We start from the raw sequence: 17,838 nt of genomic DNA on the forward strand, positions 1-17,838 counted from the left end.
ATTTTCAAATGCACAGTCCTTGCACCCAACTCCAGCTGTCTGAAGCAGCATGTTCTAGGGTGGAAGACTCCCAGGTGTTTATGACGTGTATGCCCTGGTTAGAATCACTGCCCTAAAAGCCTGAGGCAACTCTGAAGACCTGGACCCAGGCCTCCTGACCTAGCAGAGAGGAGTCAAATCCTCTTGCCACCCAGGTATCTCCTGGCATAGGAGAGTGCCCTGCCCTCTGGTGGCCGTGGGGGAGACCAACAGCTGAGCCAGCCTTTGGACCTCCAGCTCTATCTTAATTTGGGTGGATGGCCGGAGCTCCCCCACAAGGCAGGGTGTGCCAGTGACTTTCTGTGCTTTCGAATCCAGCCACCGCATCTTCTGGGTGGCCCTAAACTTGAGTAAGAGCAACTGGTCCCCTCTGGGAAGGCTTAGGGAGGGGATGGGGGCCAGGAATGGCTTGGCTGTCAGAAGCTGCTGCAGGGGTAATTGCATCCAGAGGCTTCCCCTTGAGCTGTCTTTGCTCTTCTAACCATTCTTTGCCCTTAGACTGCAAAGCCTGGCTTGACTCAAATGGCATTTGCAAAAGTGATTATGGGGCTGTACACTTAACCTCTGGTAGAAAACTGGACTGTATAGGGCGCCTGGGTGACTCAGTCATTAAGTGTCTGCCTTTGGCTCAGGGCGTGATCCCAGCGTTCTGGGATCGAGCCCCACGTCAGGCTCCTCTGCTGGAAGCCTGCTTCTTCCTCTCCCACTCCCCCTGCTTGTGTTCCCTCTCTTGCTGGCTATCTCTCTCTCTGTCAAATAAATAAATAAAATCTTTAAAAAAAAAAGAAAGAAAGAAAGAAAGAAAACTGGCCTGTAGATTAAGTACCTAACAAGATTTGGAAGCAAAAGGCAGAATAGAGGCTCTGTTTACCACAGTTTCATTGGTGAGTTCATTTATTCAGTTGGATACTGATTGAATTTGCCAGGACTCCTGACGTTTGCTGGAACAAAGTGGGAAAGCTTAGAGAAGCCAGTCAGGCAGTAAGTAGAGCGGGAGCTATGGAGAGGGTGGGTACTCCGAGTCAGGAAAGACCTCATGGCTATGACTGCAGTTGAGAGGCCTGTGGAGGAAGAGGTACATTTTGGCTCTTTGGAAACCGGGAAGAGGGCATGGCAACAGCTTAAGCAAACACTTGCAGGTGGAAAGACTGGGGCCTGTTAAAGGTACTGTGAATAGTTGGGTTTGGCTAGCGTGTTTGGAGGGGATAGTGCAAGTTAAGGTCCGAGGTGTTTTGAGGCTTGATTGCAGCTGGTGTGAACCCATGAAGGAGTAGAGAAGTGACATCGTATCCATACTCCATGGGTCATGGTCAAGACCACAGGGGGGCAGGTGAAACGCTGAGGGCACAGAATTTAAGGAGGCGCTCTCTCCAGGGTCACAGCATACCCCAGCCCTCTCAGAGCCTCTCTGTCTTTTGCACCTCAATGTGTCTCTTGCCACAGCATATTGTGGAGAGTGGGGAAGGACCTGGAGGGCAGTGAGAGGGGGCTGGAGCTCACCGTCATGATCCAGATGAGAGCTGACGGAGAACCCACACCCGGGTGGTGGCGCGGGGACGGTAGGACAGACAGGTGTGTCTGCCCTCTGAGATAGGATGTGACGGCTGCTTGAGGATGGCTACAAGCATTGCGGAGATTGAGATTTCTGTCCTGGGTCAAAAAGAAGCCAGAGGGCGGTGCCAACGCAGAAGAAATATAAGATTTAATGGGAGAAACAGCAATAGCTGGCATCTCTGGAGTACTTACTGGGAGCTAGGTACAACAGGATCCGGTCATTGACTCATTCATTAATATGTGCGGTGGTTTACTGAGCCCCTCCCGTGTGCTGTGTTTTCAGTGCTGCGTATTTGACAGTAAACAGTACATTTAAATATCAGAGCTAGTAAGAAGCTTACCTTCTGGCAAGGGAGTCAGACAAAGAGCACAGACAGATATAGGGTGTAGTAGTGAGTGCTGAGGGAGGAAAAGAGAGGGCAGGTGGCAGGGCGAGCGGGGGTGTTGATCTCGGACAGAGAGAAGGAGCCACGCGCTCTGGCAGGCGTGCGGCTCTAACTCAGGCTGGTGGCAGAGCCTCTGCCCTAACAATGTCTTAGGCCGACACCTGTTACCTGATGGGGTAGAGAACTGGCAGCCAGGAAGGTTGCCATCAGATTCAGGCCACAGCTGCCCTTGGTCATGGATGCCCTGGCATCACTGTCCTTTCCACAGACAAATACTGACTCTGTGTGCAGGGAGAGGCCTGCTTCTCAGTCTTCTGCTCACTTAGTCCCTTTCCTGGCCCAGCACTGCGCCCCTGCTGCCCTGAACTGCACGTCCCAGGTCTCACACTGCAGCTCTACTGGAATAGAGCACGTGTTCAGCAAGCCCACTGTGGTGAGCTGTGGAAACGGGCCAGCTCTCTTCCATAGCAGAATCCCATTTTTTTCTGGTATGCGGTAGAGTGGGAGGGGTCAGACAGGGCCATTGTCTGAATCAGCTGTGTCTCTGTGCCCCTGCCTCAACATTTAGATTCTCAGGGTCAAGAAGAAATCATCCAGGATATCGCCAGGCAGCTCGCCCAAATAGGGGACGATATGGATCACAGCATCCACCCAGGACTCATGAATAACCTGGCAATGCAGTTTATGAATGTGAACCTGTCGGAAGAAGTAAGTGAGAAAATCCACCACTGCCTTTTCTGGGTTAGTGAGGAAGTGTGAGAGCTTTTTTCAGTGGTCAGGCCTTAAATTTTAATTCCAGTGTGGTTAACATAGTCTTATATTAGTGTCAGGTGTACAGTATAGTGATTCAGTAGTTCTCTGTGTTACCCAGTGCACATCAAGATAAGTGTGGTCTTAATCCCCATCACCTATTTCACCCACCTCCCCACCCGCCTCCCCTCTTGTAACCATCTGTTTCTTCTCTGTAGGTAAGAGTCTGTTTTTTGGTTTGTCTCTTTTTTTCCCCTTTGTTTGTTTTGCTTCTTAAATTCTACATACGAGCAAAATCATATGGTATTTATCTTTCTCTGACTGACGTAATTTCACTTAGGATAACACTCTACTCGTACCTCCACCCGTGTTGTTGCAAATGACAAGAATTCATTCTTTTTATGGGTAATATTCCATTGTAGATATACTTGTCTTCTACAGCCATTCATCAGTTGATGGATGCTTGGGCTGCTTCCGTAGTTTAGCTACTGGAGATAATGCTGCCATAAACATAAGGGTGCATGTATCCCTTCGATTAGTGTTTTTGCATTCTTTGGGTAAATATCCAGCAGTGTAATTACTGGGTCACAGGATAGTTCTATTTTTAATTTTTTGAGGAACCTCCGTACTGTTTTCCAGAGTGGCTGCACCAGTTTGCATTCCCACCAACAGTGCACAAGGGTTCCTTTTTCTTTACATCCTCACCAACATCTGTTTCCTGTGTTGCTGATTTTAGCCATTCTGACAGGTGTGAGGTGATATCTCATTGTGGTTTTGATTTGCGTTTCCCTCATGATGAGTGATGATGAGCATCTTTTCATCTGGATGTCTTCTTTGGAGAAATGTCTGTTCATGTCTTCTGCCCATTTTTTAGTTGGATTGTTTGTTTTTTAGGGTTGTATAAGTTCTTTATATATTTTGAATACTAATCCTTTATTGCATGTCTCATTTGCAAATATCTTGTCCCATTCGGTAGGTTGTCTTTTAGTTTTCAGTTGTTAATTAAACCATCGAGGTCTGTCCTCTGTCTCCTCTCAGACAGACCAGTGTCCAGTGAGGTGACTGAATTCATGACTGCTTACAAAAGTATTGGAAATAGAATCATAGCATGGTTAGTTGTCTTTCAGAAGAATTAACTTACTTGACATTTAAGAAACTTGAACCTTAAGTCAGAGTCGAGATTTTGGATACAAAAGCCTCTAAACAGATTAACAAAATGTATATGACTCTTCCATAAATAACTTATTCTTTCTTCAGTTTCAGAGAGTTGAATAAAAATTAAGAAGAGAATGTCTAGTCACAAGAAAAATGACATTTTATTTAGCCTGCTACTCTTAACTTCATGGTTATAATCAATACACAGATACTGACAGAGCTTCTAAGCCTTGCCGGGCACCACAAGGTACTCTGTCCCTCCTGAAGAAATGTAGTGGGAGAGAGAACCGCCCCAAGGCTGTCAAGTCTATGTCTACAGGAGTTCAGAGGAGAGAAGGGTTCCACCCTTTAACTACCAGCCGAAAATGCAAACGCTTTTCACTACATAGAAATGTACTCATCCTCCAAGCTTGAGTCGGCCAGGTCAGCCTCCTACCTGAGAGCAGGTCTGTCTCCACTCCATGCATCTCTCCCTGTCTGGAGTTCTCCAGCAGCTGTCATAGACGAGGTAACGTTCTGCCTCAGGACCTCTCCCACAGTGTTCACTGAACTTTGCATCTGAGTTGATGAGCGTGAAGGTCCTTTCAGATCTAATAGTCTGTGGGGTGCCTCTCCCACGTAGGCTAGGCGAGATTGTCACACTTAGGCCCCTTCATCCCCTTCCCTGGAGCTAGGTCCGCACCAGTGAGATAGGTCTAAGACATCTTGGGCAGTGAACGAATTCTTGACTTTAAGTGCTTTAGAGGCAGGGAAGGACTTGGGGTTCTTCGGCTGCATTATCTAAAGTGAACACACATGCTCCATAAAAATGTATTTGGTGAATGAGTGTCTAGCTGTAGGGAGTGAGCTCAGTCTCCCCTTTCCATTGTCTCTCAAAATTAAATCATTTCTCATTCTCTCCTCCAACCTCTTCAGCTGTTTAATAAGTTCCTCCCTGTGAAATGAAAGCACGCTTCTTTCTACTTAACATTGGAGGACTGTTTTCCTCTCAGAGGGCAGAATATTAGCTAACTGGGTTCCGTGTGACCCTGTTTTCACCCGTGCAGGACAGAAGGAAGTCCCTCACCGCTGCGCTGGAGCAGGTCATGCAGACTTACCCTATGGACATGGAGGAGGAGAAGACCATGCTGATCTTGGCCATGCTCTTGGCCAAAAAGGTGGCCGATCACACACCATCCTTGCTCCGTGATGTCTTTCGCACAACAGTGAACTTTATTAACCAGAACCTATTCACCTATGTGAGGAACTTAGTCAGAAATGTAAGAACCACTGATGTCAGCTCCTTGGCGTTCACTGAATCCTCTTGGTCTCTGCCTGGCCCCTCTCAGGTCTGGAAACCCGGCAGAACTGCCTGCTGCAGGGCTTCTTTCTTCCTTTCTCCCCATGCTTCTGGGGGCCAAACCACAAAGGACCTTCTTGCTCAGGTAGAAAGGCTTGGTTTTTCTTCTGTGAGAAAGTTGTGTTGTAGAAGGTGGTAACGAGCACCTCATGCCCTTTTGAGCTCCATCAACATTATTTTTAAGACCCTCTACTACCAGAGCCTACTTCATACTATACTATTGCTAGAGTCAGAATAGAAAGGTGTAGGTAGGTGTGTGGAACATGAAAGAAAGTGGCAGGAGTAAACCCAGCTGAGCTGCTTCCATCTGCTCTCACCCTCGCCCATCACAAACTAATTATAATTTACATTTTTTTTAAAGATTTTATTTATTTGGGAGAGAGAGAGCACAGGTTGGGAGGGAGGGGCAGAGGGAGAAGCAGGCTTCCCACTGAGCAGGGAACCCAATGTGGGGCTCGATCCCAAGACCCTGGGATCATGACCTGAGCCGAAGGCAGAGGCTTAACTGACTGAACCACCAGGCGCCCCATAATTTACATTTAAAAACATACCAAAAAAGGATGTTGGGGAAATAGGCCAAAATAGTCAAAAGGGGGAAAAACTATAAAATCTTCCCCATAAAACCTGTCCAAGACATTAAAAATAACAGTTCTTCATGATGCTGCCCAGGAAGGGCCAGATAGTCCTTAAAGTCTGTTGCTTCACTTTAACTAGAAGTTAAGTGGATGTATCTTATCTATAAATTTGAAAATATTAGTGAATGTTTGGGATTTTATGTGACAGAGGCATCACCCAGGCATCTAACCCTGTTAATATTTATTGATAAGTCTCAACGCCTTTTTTCTGTCTGCCATGGTCTTCATTTATGCCAGCATTTTTTTTTTTTTACTTTGAGAGCGTGTGTGAGCACGCGCACACACGCACGGAAGTTGGGTGGAGGGGTGGAGGGAGAGGGAGAATCTTTTTTTTTTTCTTAAGATTTTATTTATTTATTTGACGGAGAGAGAGACAGCCAGCGAGAGAGGGAACACAGGCAGGGGGAGTGGGAGAGGAAGAAGCAGGCTCCCAGCGGAGGTGCCTGATGTGGGGCTCGATCCCAGGGCACTGGGATCACACCCTGAGCTGAAGGCAGACACTTAACGACTGCGCCACCCAGGCACCCCTGGGGGGAGGAGAATCTTAAGCAGGCTCCATGCCCAGTGTGGAGCCTGATGCAGGGCTCGATCTCACGACCCTGAGATTATGACCTGAGCTGAAATCAAGAGTTGGACACTTAACAGGCTGAGCCACCCAGGCACCCCTATGCAGCATTTTAAAACAGGAGACTGAATATATATCTTGAATCAAGTGTATTAAACCAAGCTGAATTGCTGGAAGAAAATAAGCCTGAGACAGTTCCTGGACAGCTTTCACCAACAACCATTTAAAGGGGAGTAAGTGGGCAAGATGTCACTAGCAATCTGTATCAACAGCTTACCAAATATTGAATGGGTGAGGGGCATCCGGGGGCTCAGTCAGTTAAGTGTCTGCCTTCAGCTCAGGTCATGATCTTGGGGTCTGACGATCGAGCCCCGTGTCAGGCTCTCTGCTCCGTGGGGAGTCTGCTTCTCCCTCTGCCCCTCCCCCAACTCGTTCTCTCTGTCTCAAATAAATAAAATCTTAAAAAAAAAAATACTGAGGGATTGAAACAGAATCTTCATTCCTCAGACCCACTAAGGTGCTTCTTGGCACCATAAGTGACTCAATCGATGTGAAGATCCAGATTGCATGGGGCGCCTGGGTGGCGCAGTTTTAAGCGTCTGCCTTTGGCTCAGGGCGTGATCCCGGTGTTCTGGGATCGAGCCCCACATCAGACTCCTCCGCTGGGAGTCTGCTTCTTCCTCTCCCACTCCCCCTGCTTGTGTTCCTTCTCTCGCTGGCTGTCTCTCTCTCTGTCAAATAAATAAATAAAATCTTTAAAAAAAAAAAAATCCAGATTGCAGCACCTGGAACACCTGTGTTTTTGCAATTGCTCCCATGTAGCAAGGAGGAGGATGCAGGGATCTAAGGACAACAGGACTCCAGAGAATGTGTTTTTGCACAAACCCCAGCTTCACTTCTATTGTGGCACCAATTGCGAACTGAATCCTGGTTTGTGAAGTAGACTGGTTAATTCTGGCTATTTTTCCTTTCTTGCTGTAGGAGATGGACTGAGCGGACCCCTCTGGCAAAGCACGGCTGGTTAAAACTTGACGTGGTGACGACAGCACAGCTGCCTGCGCAGAGATGGAGCCGTGGCCATAGAAACACAGTGCTTAGAAAAGATAGGCATGAGATAATAGCTATTTATTTCTATTTTAAAGATTATGTTTTAAGCGGGTGATCCATTTAGAATCTTTACATTAACATACTTGAATGAAAATGTCAACCTGCACATATTTGAATGAGTTTCATACCATCCTCTAAGTCCACTGCACATTGTTGCCTTTATCTTATTTCAGTTGTACTGGTCTTCACTTGAAAATTAAATTTAAGAACAGATTGTAAGGCAGAAGGAAAAAAAAAAACAATGTTTTTTTTGTTTTAAAAAACCTCAGCTTTACTGTTTAATATATTAAAGTGCAACCTTGGGGCATGGTCTTAACAGCAGGCAAGATCGTGTTTGAGGAGAACAAGGAGCGGAGACGGATGCACATACCCTCACAAATGAAAAATTCCTCTCAAAATAGGGAACATCGTAATACTAAGAAGTAACAGTCTTCCCAAACAGTACAAGAGGGCTAAAGTTCTCTACTCAGTAAGCAATGGGAAAATTAGTCCTCAAAACATGGGATTTTTTTTTAACTTGATTTCCTTTTATTGACTCAAGAAGGACCCATAGGCAATTAAAAGGTGTGGAGGTGATTTAAGGGCCCAAGACAACCACAGTTTCCAAAGTCAGGTAACTCAGTGCATTTTTTCTCTTTCCAAGAAGTCAAAGCTTTGATAAAAATGTTAGACTGATGGAGTACCAGAGGCTACTGCATACATCCTGTGGGGAAACAGGTTAATAATCTTACGTATTCATTTCTCCCGTATCCCTCAGCTGATCTTGCCCAAGAAGCTACGTCAAAGAAAACAGGCTTCTAAACATATAAAAGATGAAAGACCAGTTAGATTTTTTAAAATTCAACAGTTGAGGTGGTTCCCTTTCTTAGGGACACGGTCAGAATGCAAGTAATACCAAAATAAGTCACTTGGGAAGTGCCAAAATAAACCAGGAGAGCTTACGTTTAGAAGCAGTGCAACACTGGTCTGTTGTTTCCAGCAATCAGCATTTCCTAGGATTCTCTTTAAAAGTATGATGGTGGATGCTGGGTTTATATCACACACATTACTGTTTCACTTACCAGTAACACTGCTGTTACTATGAATGTGACACTTTGGGGAAGGATACAAACAGGAGTAATTAGGTGCTAAGAAATAGTGTCTTGTTACCAAAAACACTTTTCTGTTCCTTGAGAGTTTAATCAGAAAGGAAAAATGAGGGGCACCTGGGTGCCTCAGTGGGTTAAGCGTCCGCCTTCAGCTCAGGTCATGATCTCAGGTCCTGGGATCAAGTCCTGCATCAGGCTTCCTGCTCAGTGGGGCGGGGGGGTGTCTGCTTCTCACTCTCACTCTGTTCTCTCTCAAATAAATAAAATCTTTAAAAAAAAGAAAAAGAAAAATGACTACATTGTTCAGCGTTAAATACATACCGCACTAGGGCTGGGTTGCAACCTGATTATCTGCAATATGTTACAAATACTAAAAGCTGTGCAGTATGAAGGCCACCGTTTGGAAATAAATCTTCCAGTAAAGCTGTTAAGAATGTTTTGGGGTGAATTTTGTTTTTTGAAGGGTTCATAGTACAGTGGAAACACTGACACGTACGTACATACTCTTCCACACATGTATCAGAGTGTTCAATTAGACTCTCACTGGGAGGGATACTTTCTTCCAAAAGGAACAATTTAAATACAAATAGTCTAATGGAAGAGAAAGGGGCTCTAAAACAACAATCCCAGACTCTCATGATACTTACAACTTTTCACAGCACCTTCACCTGCCATTGTTTTGCTTAATTTTTAACAGTAGGCCACTATTTTAATGCAGCTTATATACACATTTTGGTGTACTTCTTTTTTTCAGGCCAAGTTAGAGTTTCTCAGCGATAAAGCAAAATTATCCCCTCTTGTCCCCAAGCTGGCATTATAGTCTGCTGTATCAGAAACAGGTGTTCCAGTCTTGGGCACACCCCAGCCGCAATGGCTCAGGCGTAGCCTGGAGGTTGGTGGATTTTACACTGGGAATATAATCCTCATGGATGTAACATTTTTAATTCAGAGAATGTGTTTCATCCTGGTAAATATTTGAATTCAGTGATGGAAATTCCTTGGTTAAAGAGAAACCGCTTTCTTCTCCAGGGGATACTTGGCAAAGTCAGATGGACTATGTGGTCTGTTCAGAAGGTCAAATCATTCCTGCTCTCACCACACAGGATCCAGCACGAACTGTGGAGGTGCTGGGGGCTGCCTCAGAGGGTCACAGCGCGAGCCTGCTTTTACTTTCCAACAGTTTCATTGCTGACTGGGAACCTGAATGGGGAGTGTCCTTTGGATGTTATGATCATGTTTTCAGAACCTGAAGGCAAAGCAAGTGTGTACTTACAAAGACAATATTATCTGAAGTAATGATTCCTCTGAAGTCAGGGGCATAAGTTACCATATGAATAGAAGAGGAGTCCATCAGTTATCTTCAGATCTCACTTTATTTCAACTTCCAACGTGTTCTCCCCAACACACTGCTTCTAACCGGAAGCACAATTCATAGATTTGAATTTTATTCCCTTTCCCTGATGAAGAGTAGACTGGCCAAAAGGCAGATTAACAGGAGGGAAAAGGAGGAGCTAGAATAACCCACATAAATAAACTGAGCAGATCAGAGCTGTTAGTGAGGAGAGCTAATGGACGTTCACACAGAAAAAGGAAATACATGCACTTAAGTGAAATGCTCATATTAATTACCAAAATTACCATTTATTTCCAGTAATTTTGAGGAGATGAGAGCATTAAAACCAATAACAAATTTAATTCGGTCAAGGAACAAGGTAGGAAGAGGCACTTTTAATGTGAAGGAAAAGAGAAATGGAAGACTAGGCAGGAAAAACACGGGTGTAGGAAAAAAATTCTATCTTTTCCTTTGGTGCTGGCCAAGGACCAATCTATGTAATACGATTGTCTTGCTAGAAATCAGGAACCAAGTTATTCCAGACTCTAATAGGAAAGATTGTAATTCAACTTCCTTTTATTCCTGGAGCAAACTTAGTAAAATGTCAAAACTTTTGTTCATCATAATACACCAATTAACCAGTTTCTCCTAGTGGTGCAAAAAACACTCACTGAACAAGATTACTATAAAATGTCCCCTAAGAAGGTGAGAAGGGGGGCAAGGATCACCTTAAGCCAGCTGGTACTTTTTAACTTATTACAAGGCCTTGCAAATATCCCTGAGAACATTTCCAACCTGAGCTTACGACTGGAGCAGCTGCCTGGCGAGAGCTATTGCACTGTAAACATAAACATGTAGAGAACCCTATTGGTTTTAATTTGCAGGAACATGGCATGCCAGGCAGAGGCTAAATAGTCTTGTGTAAATAAAGGGAAGACAGGATGTATTAATATTTTAGTTACATGACCGTTTCTACTCTATGGAGCTATATAAATGAGGTAACTAAGAAATAGTGGCTGAATTTTAAGAAATGGGTGTTCTACAGTCAAGGCTACTATTAACTTTACATTTCCCAGTGTGCTGTGGAATAGAACAGATTTTCCCTGGAAAGTCACCTAGTGTCAGCTTCTGAGCAAGATGGACCTGTGGTGGTGCCTGGCCAGCCCTTCTGAGTTGGTGACCTCCTGGGTGTTGGGAGGCCAAGCAACGCCCAGAGGTATCCCCCACTTCACAACTCATGGCACAGGCGGGGAAAAGGAAAACAGACTAGGGGAGAGAAAGTGTCAAGGTGCTGCCTTCAGATCATTTGAAGATTCCTGTGTCAGACTGCTTTACCCTCGTTTACAAGCAGAAAGACATAATATCTGACATATTAACTGAAAAACCTAATGAAAAATCTGTACCAGCAGTAACTACTAATTCTTTACCCATAAGGCATCTAAGAGGAAAACATCTGGTATAATCAGAAGTTGGGAATAACTCTGGACATAGCCTTCGAACATGCTCAGTACGTAGGACTAGACCATATAGAACCATTGTACAATAAAGAAAAATCTCCCTTCAGTCTGGTCAGCTTGGCCGCCCTAGTGCAGTGTATGAATGGCACAACCATTTGTAGGGAGCCTTCCAATCCTGTTTGGCAGGGTCACAAAAATGGTAAAAACTGAGAAAAGCACTAGACTTGGAGTCAGAAAATTTCACACCTTTGCCTTTGCCTCTCCTATGCTAGAAGACCTTTGAAATGTCATTAAACTCTGAGGTTTCCTCACTCTGTAAACTGGGGATAAGGAATATGAATATGAATTACAACTGTGAAGATGGACTAAGGTATGTGAGGGCGCTCCAGAACAATCTCCAGCAAGCTGAATGTTCAACTACTATTTGTTAAAATGACCCATGCTTTTTAAGGAAAAGGACACTCTAATATGGAAAAAATATGCACCCTAAACCCAAACCAACTGACAGTTGAACCCCCTAAGTGATGAATGGTGTAACAGGAGGAGGTTATCACTAATGGCAGATCTCATTCCTCCAGAGAGGAAACCTTCTGGTACTGTGTTGCTGAGGCTTTAAATGAGATAGGGTAGTGCCCCCTTATCCTCGCCAGTGAATGCCTGAAACTGCGGATCGTACTGAGCCCTATATATGATTTTTCCTATATGTACATCCCTGTGGTAAAGTTTAATTTATAAATTAGGCACAGTAGAGATTAAAACAACAAAATGGAGCAATTATATACTGTAATGAGTTAGGGAATGTGGTCTCTCCCTCTCAGAATATTTTACTGTACTGATACTCATCCTTCTCACGATTTAAGATGCGAAGGTGCCTGTGCTCTGAGATGACAGGAGGGGAATGAGCAGACGCTGCAGCAAGGCATTAGGCTACTGCTGACCTGAGGATCCATCAGAAAGAGGACCATCTGCTTCTGGACCGTGGCAGACCACAGGTCACTGAGCCACAGGAAATGAGGCTGCAGACAAGGGGACTACTGTCATGCTTGTGAGGAAGTTGGTTCAGAGGCCAGAAACTGTTTCTATAAAGTAACCAAAGAGTCGACAGGCTCTCTATGAAACATCACCACCTCAAGTTCTTTGAAAGATAAATTTGTATAAAAAGACCTCAGAAATTAAAAGAAAGGACAAAATCTTACCTAGAATACCTTTTATTTCTATAAAGCATCTCTTAAAATAATTTCAAAATTCTGTGGTTATGACACCTGTCCACGTCATGCCTTTAGGGAAAAAAGGCAAGGAACAGGCATTACTTTTATATTATTATTAGAATTAGCACAAAGGCTGCGGACATTAATTTCCACGAGAAATTAATGGTAGCTGTGGTTCAAAAAACCCCGTCTCTGGGCTCACTGTTTATCCCCCAGGACAAACCCAGGGAGCAGCTGCATTTGATAGAAGAGATGGTACAGAAACGCAGGTGAGGGGAGGTATCCAGGGTGCCTTCGTGTGGTCAATGTGTGAACCAGATGGCCAACACTTGCTTTTCGGTTTCTGGCAAGCCTTCTAGAGGACAGTGATGACCACAAGAGTCCCCCTAAGGCACACTGTAGATACAGATTTCTTTGGGTCCAGAATTATTATTTTCATACAGAGAGGATAAAATAGCATTCTTTAATTCTGGTATTTTTCTCAAGAAATCTTCACTGGCTTTTTGCCAAGTTTTAAGAAATCATTACATTCAATAAAGCAATTAAAGAAGAATTCTAGAGGACTTACACAAACTTTTCCTGAATAGTTCAAAGAATGAGGAATGATAAATGGTGACATGTTTAGTTCTACATTTGAGCTCCATAAGCAAGTTGGATTTATTCTGAATCTGCCTTTTACCTTAGATTCAAATGCAATATAAGTTAGGAGGGGGAGAAGAAACGGCCTACTACCAGCCCCACCAAAAAAGAGGGAGCTGGGTGGTTGAGAAATAATTTTTTTTTTCATACCAAAAAATAGGAGCTGCTGTTAAGAAGCAGTCCTTATTAGGGTATTCCCTTCCACTGCCAGAGGCAAAGGATAAGGAAGTGAAGAAGGAATGGGGACACCGACATGTCCTATTACTCAGGAACTAACGAGGATTCACTGTCCGGAAAGCCAGTGGAAAAGAATATCAACCATTACCCAGGAAGACACAAGGGGCCAGATCACTGTGGGTTAATGTTCAACAGATGGGAAGATAAACCGGCACAAGGCAGCTTCCTCCCACACCTCCGAGGATCCTTTTCGGAACACAGACCCAAATATCCTAAGCCACAGATCGCCTTCTAGTAGCTCCAAAATAAACCTGGCTTCTATTAGTCCTTAAATGCGTCTTAGCCAATGGGTTTGAGGATCCAGAGTTTAAAAATGTGAACACTGGAAGGAAAATATTATAAAAGAGAAAAAAAATCAAGATAACTCACCAGTTTGCTCTTACCCTACGCAAACACAAAAGTAGCAATTAGAATACAGAGTAACCCAATGTCAGAGCCAACTGTCAGAGTCCAAGGAGGAAAACAATCTTTACTACATTAATCCCATTCCCCCCAACCTCTAGCTATCCTACTCAAAGTGCACCAAAACCCTTAAAAATATCACTCCCTAAGACACTAAAACTCAGAACATAAAGACACACTGCATGATAAAGCTGAACAAACACTTCAGACCTTTCCTCGACCAACTTTTAAATAGTATTGCTTTAGGGAGAAGATTTCATTTTAAAAAATAAACTTAAAAAAGAAAGCACATTTAAAACATCAAGTTTTGGTGATCAGGATAGTAAAGTAATTTTATTACAAATTTCAGGATCTAAAAAGTAATTTGTTACATTTACTAAGGTAAATCTGAGATGACCTGTATCAAGCATGTGTGTCCTGCACAGTGACACTGGTCCCCATGCGTGGAAAGACACAGGCCCACCCCCCTTTAGGGATGGGATCAGCCAGATGAAAGAAAGTTATGCTGATTCTCAACTAGCACATACTGGATAGAGTCATTTTGGTTTATCACTCTGGCATTTGGACTGTAAAGAGTTCAGTGAAGAAGTCTTATTCTTGAACTCTGAAAGCAGACTAGAATCTCAAGGGTAGCCTCAAGAAATTCAAGCTTCTCTTTTCTTACTTTTTATTTCAATGGTATTTAGGGAGACTTTCTGTATTTAAATTTAATAAGAGTTATGATTCAATTGGTCTGTAAGCCCAAGTATGAAAATCCTTATCACATGGCAAGAGATCGCAGAGAAGCTGGTTGACCAGTAAGAAGCCTGAGGCCAGATAAAGGGAAAACACACAGCCCAGATTATACAAAGCGACCATCCAGCAACAGAGATGCTGCCAGCAAATAATCGTAAGCTCAGAAGGGTGGCCAGAAGGGCCAGAAGAGACCTCAGTAGGCCATCTGAGTCATCCTCCTGCTTGTAAATGAGACAAATATCACTCTTTAGCCAGTTACTTGCCCTTGCATTCACAGGCACGGAACCCTAGGTCTCTTTTATATTTATTTTTTTTAAGATGACTAAAGGCAACATCTTTACAGGGTAGAGCTGGAGGAAGCATCAGGGACTTACTGGGCACACAGCAAGCACTCTCCCGTGGGGCCTTATAAAGAACCTGGGGGTGAAGAGGAGCAGTGAAGTACCTGAGAGGCGGCCGAGACATAAGGGGAGAGCACCCTCACACGACAGGACTAAGAAGGGGGGAAGAAAAGAAGAGCCACAAAGGAATGGCTGCAAAACACAGCATGTTCACCGGAAAGATGAATTTCCAAGGGCAGGAACAAATCAGTAGCTGAGGAGCACACAGTAAGCCCTCCTGACTGGGAATTTCTATCCCAGCTCTTCCCTTTCCCTCTAGAGCTGTGGCTCTCCACGGGAACAATTCTGCCCCCCCTCCCCCCGCAGGACTTCTGGCAATGTCACACCTGGGACAAGGGTGCTACTTGTACTGAGTAGGCAGAGGCCAGGGATGCTGCTACACGCCCTACGGTGCACAGGACGGCCTCTCCTACAACAAAGACTTAGTCATGATGCTATTAATGCCAAGGGGGAGTGCTTGACGCAGAAGATTCCAAATTTAGCAGGAGTCAAGGCCCTTGGAACTCACAATCAGACAAACGCGAATGCCCTCTACCTGAAGCCCTACTATGTGGATCAATTTACTGCCTTTTTGAGCAGAAGTCCCCCATTATCCCAGAGTGTTCCACAAATGTCCAAATCAGCTGTTGGCGGTTCAAATTCAGTCAGTACTGCTAAAACCTCCCATCTTTTTTGTCTTCTTTCTCTTCTGAAAAACCTGCTATTTCTTTCTCAGAGCCAGTGCTACCCCAACTGCCACTGCCAGGATGGCAATGGCGGCGGCCCCTCCGAACAGCAGTATAGACTTGCCCTCAGACAGTGGCATGGCCTTGTCTTCTCCAGCACGGGAGGGGCCTTCTCGAAGACCCTCTCTCCTCACATGCATCTCCTCTTCACTCAGCAGTGTTGCAGTGGGTTCCAGTGCAGGGAACTTCTCTTCCAGTTCAACAGATTCAACTGTTGCTGCTTTTGACTTCATCAAGTTCTCTTCCTCATCAAGTTCCACGAACAAAGACGTAGCAGGACTGACTTTCTCCCCCGTCATTCCTTCTGTGTCGGGTTCCCTCATCTCCAGCAAGGAAGTGGCAGTGATATGCGGAAGCAAGGGAGCTGGTGCTTCGGGCAGCGCCTCCCGCAGCTCCTTGGTCGGCAAGATGGCAGGAGCCACAGCAGCCTCTCCCACACCTTCAGGAATTTCTTCTTTCTCCACATGCACAATGTCAGAATTAGAAGAGTTGTTCTCACTTTTCTCTCCAGCCCCGTTGCTGTCTAAGCTTTTGACTTCTTCAGGATCCATTGCAATCTGCTGCCAGGACTCAGGACCTAGGGACACCGGGAGGCTTTCTGTGTGCCAACTCTGGCTGGCTGACAGTGAAACAGGTAAGCTCTCTGACTGCCACGAAGTGGTCACAGTAGGAGACTCTGGAGGACTGATTTGTCCAGAGTTGTCACTGGGCAGGATATAAATGTCATTGCTATCTTCTGCAACGATGCCAGGGTATTCCTCCTCCTCTGATTCAAGGTTAAAGACAGTGCCCTAGAAAAGAAGGAGGAAAGTCAATACAAAGAATGGTAAATACATTTAAAATAAATATAAATATGGGACACCTGTGTGGATCAGTTGGTTAAGCATCTGCCTTTGGCTTAGGTCATGATCCCAGGGTCCTGTGATCGAGCCCCGCATCAGGCTCCCTGCTCAGTAGGGAGCCTGCTTCTCCCTCTCCCTCTGCCTCTTGCTCCCCCTGCTTGTGCTCGCTCTCTCTCTGACTGATAAACAAATAAATTTAAAATATATATATATATATAATATATAAACACATATATAAATATATAAATATATATATATATCTGGGGGTGCCTGAGTAGGTTAAGCATCCGACTCCTGGTTTCAGCTCAGGTCGTGACCTCAGGGTGGTGGGACCAAGCCCTGTGTTGGGCTCCACGCTCAGCACAGAGTCTGCTTGAGATTCTATCCCTCTCCCTCTGCCCCTCCTGCTTGCAGGTGCTCTAAAATAAACATTTAAAAAAATAAAACAAATATAAATCTGGAAAAAAATTCCTTCCTAAACTGAAGTTCTAGGAATAAATATATTGTTTAAGCCTATGTAGTTTCTGGATTAAAGCATTTACCTGTAGACCACTGCAGAGGAAGAATTTTAACAATATGGTCCTCTGACCACTTCCTTGAAGCTAAAAGACTAAAATTTGGTTTTTATATTTAACTCAATGTATATATATTTGATGCAATAATTAATGCAAAACGGCAGAGAAAACAAAGGCAAGAACCTTGCTGTCAAGGAATTTATCACTTAGTAGGGCAATGCTATCCTACAGTCCAAGTGCTAGTAAGAGTTCAGATGGGGAGATGCTGACTCCTTTTGGTGAAGGCTGCAGCAGGCAGGGGGATGAGAACTTCCTGGAGAAAGCAGCGTTTTAGGTATCTGAAAGATGGGTCAGGAGCCATGGTGAAAGCCATGTACAAGACACACCACCAGCAAAAGCTCAGAAATATAAAAGAGGGGAACAGTAAGTAACCCAGTTTAAGTAGTGCGCAGTGGACATGAAGAATAGAAAGTTCACTTGGGAAAGAGGCCCTGGAAAACCTGACAGAGAGCTAAGAAATACAGACTTGACTCAATAGGAAGTGGAGTCAACGGAGTCTTCCAGCTCCACAATGACAGTCACGGCTCCACTTTAAAATTACGTGAGAGCAGTGGCCAGAGGGAAACCAGAAATGCAGGACTCGTCCTCCTCTCTTTAGGAAGACTCTTTACACCAAAGTAATAAAGATAAATAATGCCACTCTTCGTTTTCACATTTAACAGTTTA

General features: G+C 44.5%; 2 protein-coding genes across 15 annotated transcripts in view; one reads left to right on the top strand and one right to left on the bottom strand.

Moving 5' to 3' along the window:
* The window catches only part of BID (BH3 interacting domain death agonist), a 44,685-nt gene extending 35,639 nt beyond the window's left edge, over window positions 1-9,046 (top strand). For 3 of the 4 annotated variants that reach the window (XM_034645539.1, XM_011234189.3, XM_019807486.2), the window contains 3 exons: window positions 2,548-2,687; window positions 4,931-5,143; window positions 7,405-9,046. In XM_034645539.1, the coding sequence (XP_034501430.1) occupies window positions 2,548-2,687; window positions 4,931-5,143; window positions 7,405-7,416 (365 nt within the window). In that variant the 3' untranslated portion in view covers window positions 7,417-9,046. The remainder of the gene's footprint in view (window positions 1-2,547; window positions 2,688-4,930; window positions 5,144-7,404) is intronic. The other variant, XM_034645540.1, reaches the window with a different exon arrangement.
* A 929-nt stretch (window positions 9,047-9,975) lies between these two features.
* The window catches only part of BCL2L13 (BCL2 like 13), an 87,227-nt gene continuing 79,364 nt past the window's right edge, over window positions 9,976-17,838 (bottom strand). For 6 of the 11 annotated variants that reach the window (XM_011234192.3, XM_034645535.1, XM_034645536.1 and 3 more), the window contains one exon: window positions 13,391-16,546. In XM_011234192.3, coding sequence (XP_011232494.1) covers window positions 15,731-16,546 — 816 coding nt within the window. In that variant the 3' untranslated portion in view covers window positions 13,391-15,730. Of the gene's footprint in view, window positions 16,547-17,838 lie in introns of all 11 variants that reach the window. The other 5 variants (XM_011234191.3, XM_034645533.1, XM_034645534.1 and 2 more) reach the window with 2 other exon arrangements.

The sequence above is a fragment of the Ailuropoda melanoleuca genome, chromosome 16 (genome assembly GCF_002007445.2).
Source record: "Ailuropoda melanoleuca isolate Jingjing chromosome 16, ASM200744v2, whole genome shotgun sequence".
NCBI classification, from domain to species: Eukaryota; Metazoa; Chordata; class Mammalia; order Carnivora; family Ursidae; genus Ailuropoda; species Ailuropoda melanoleuca.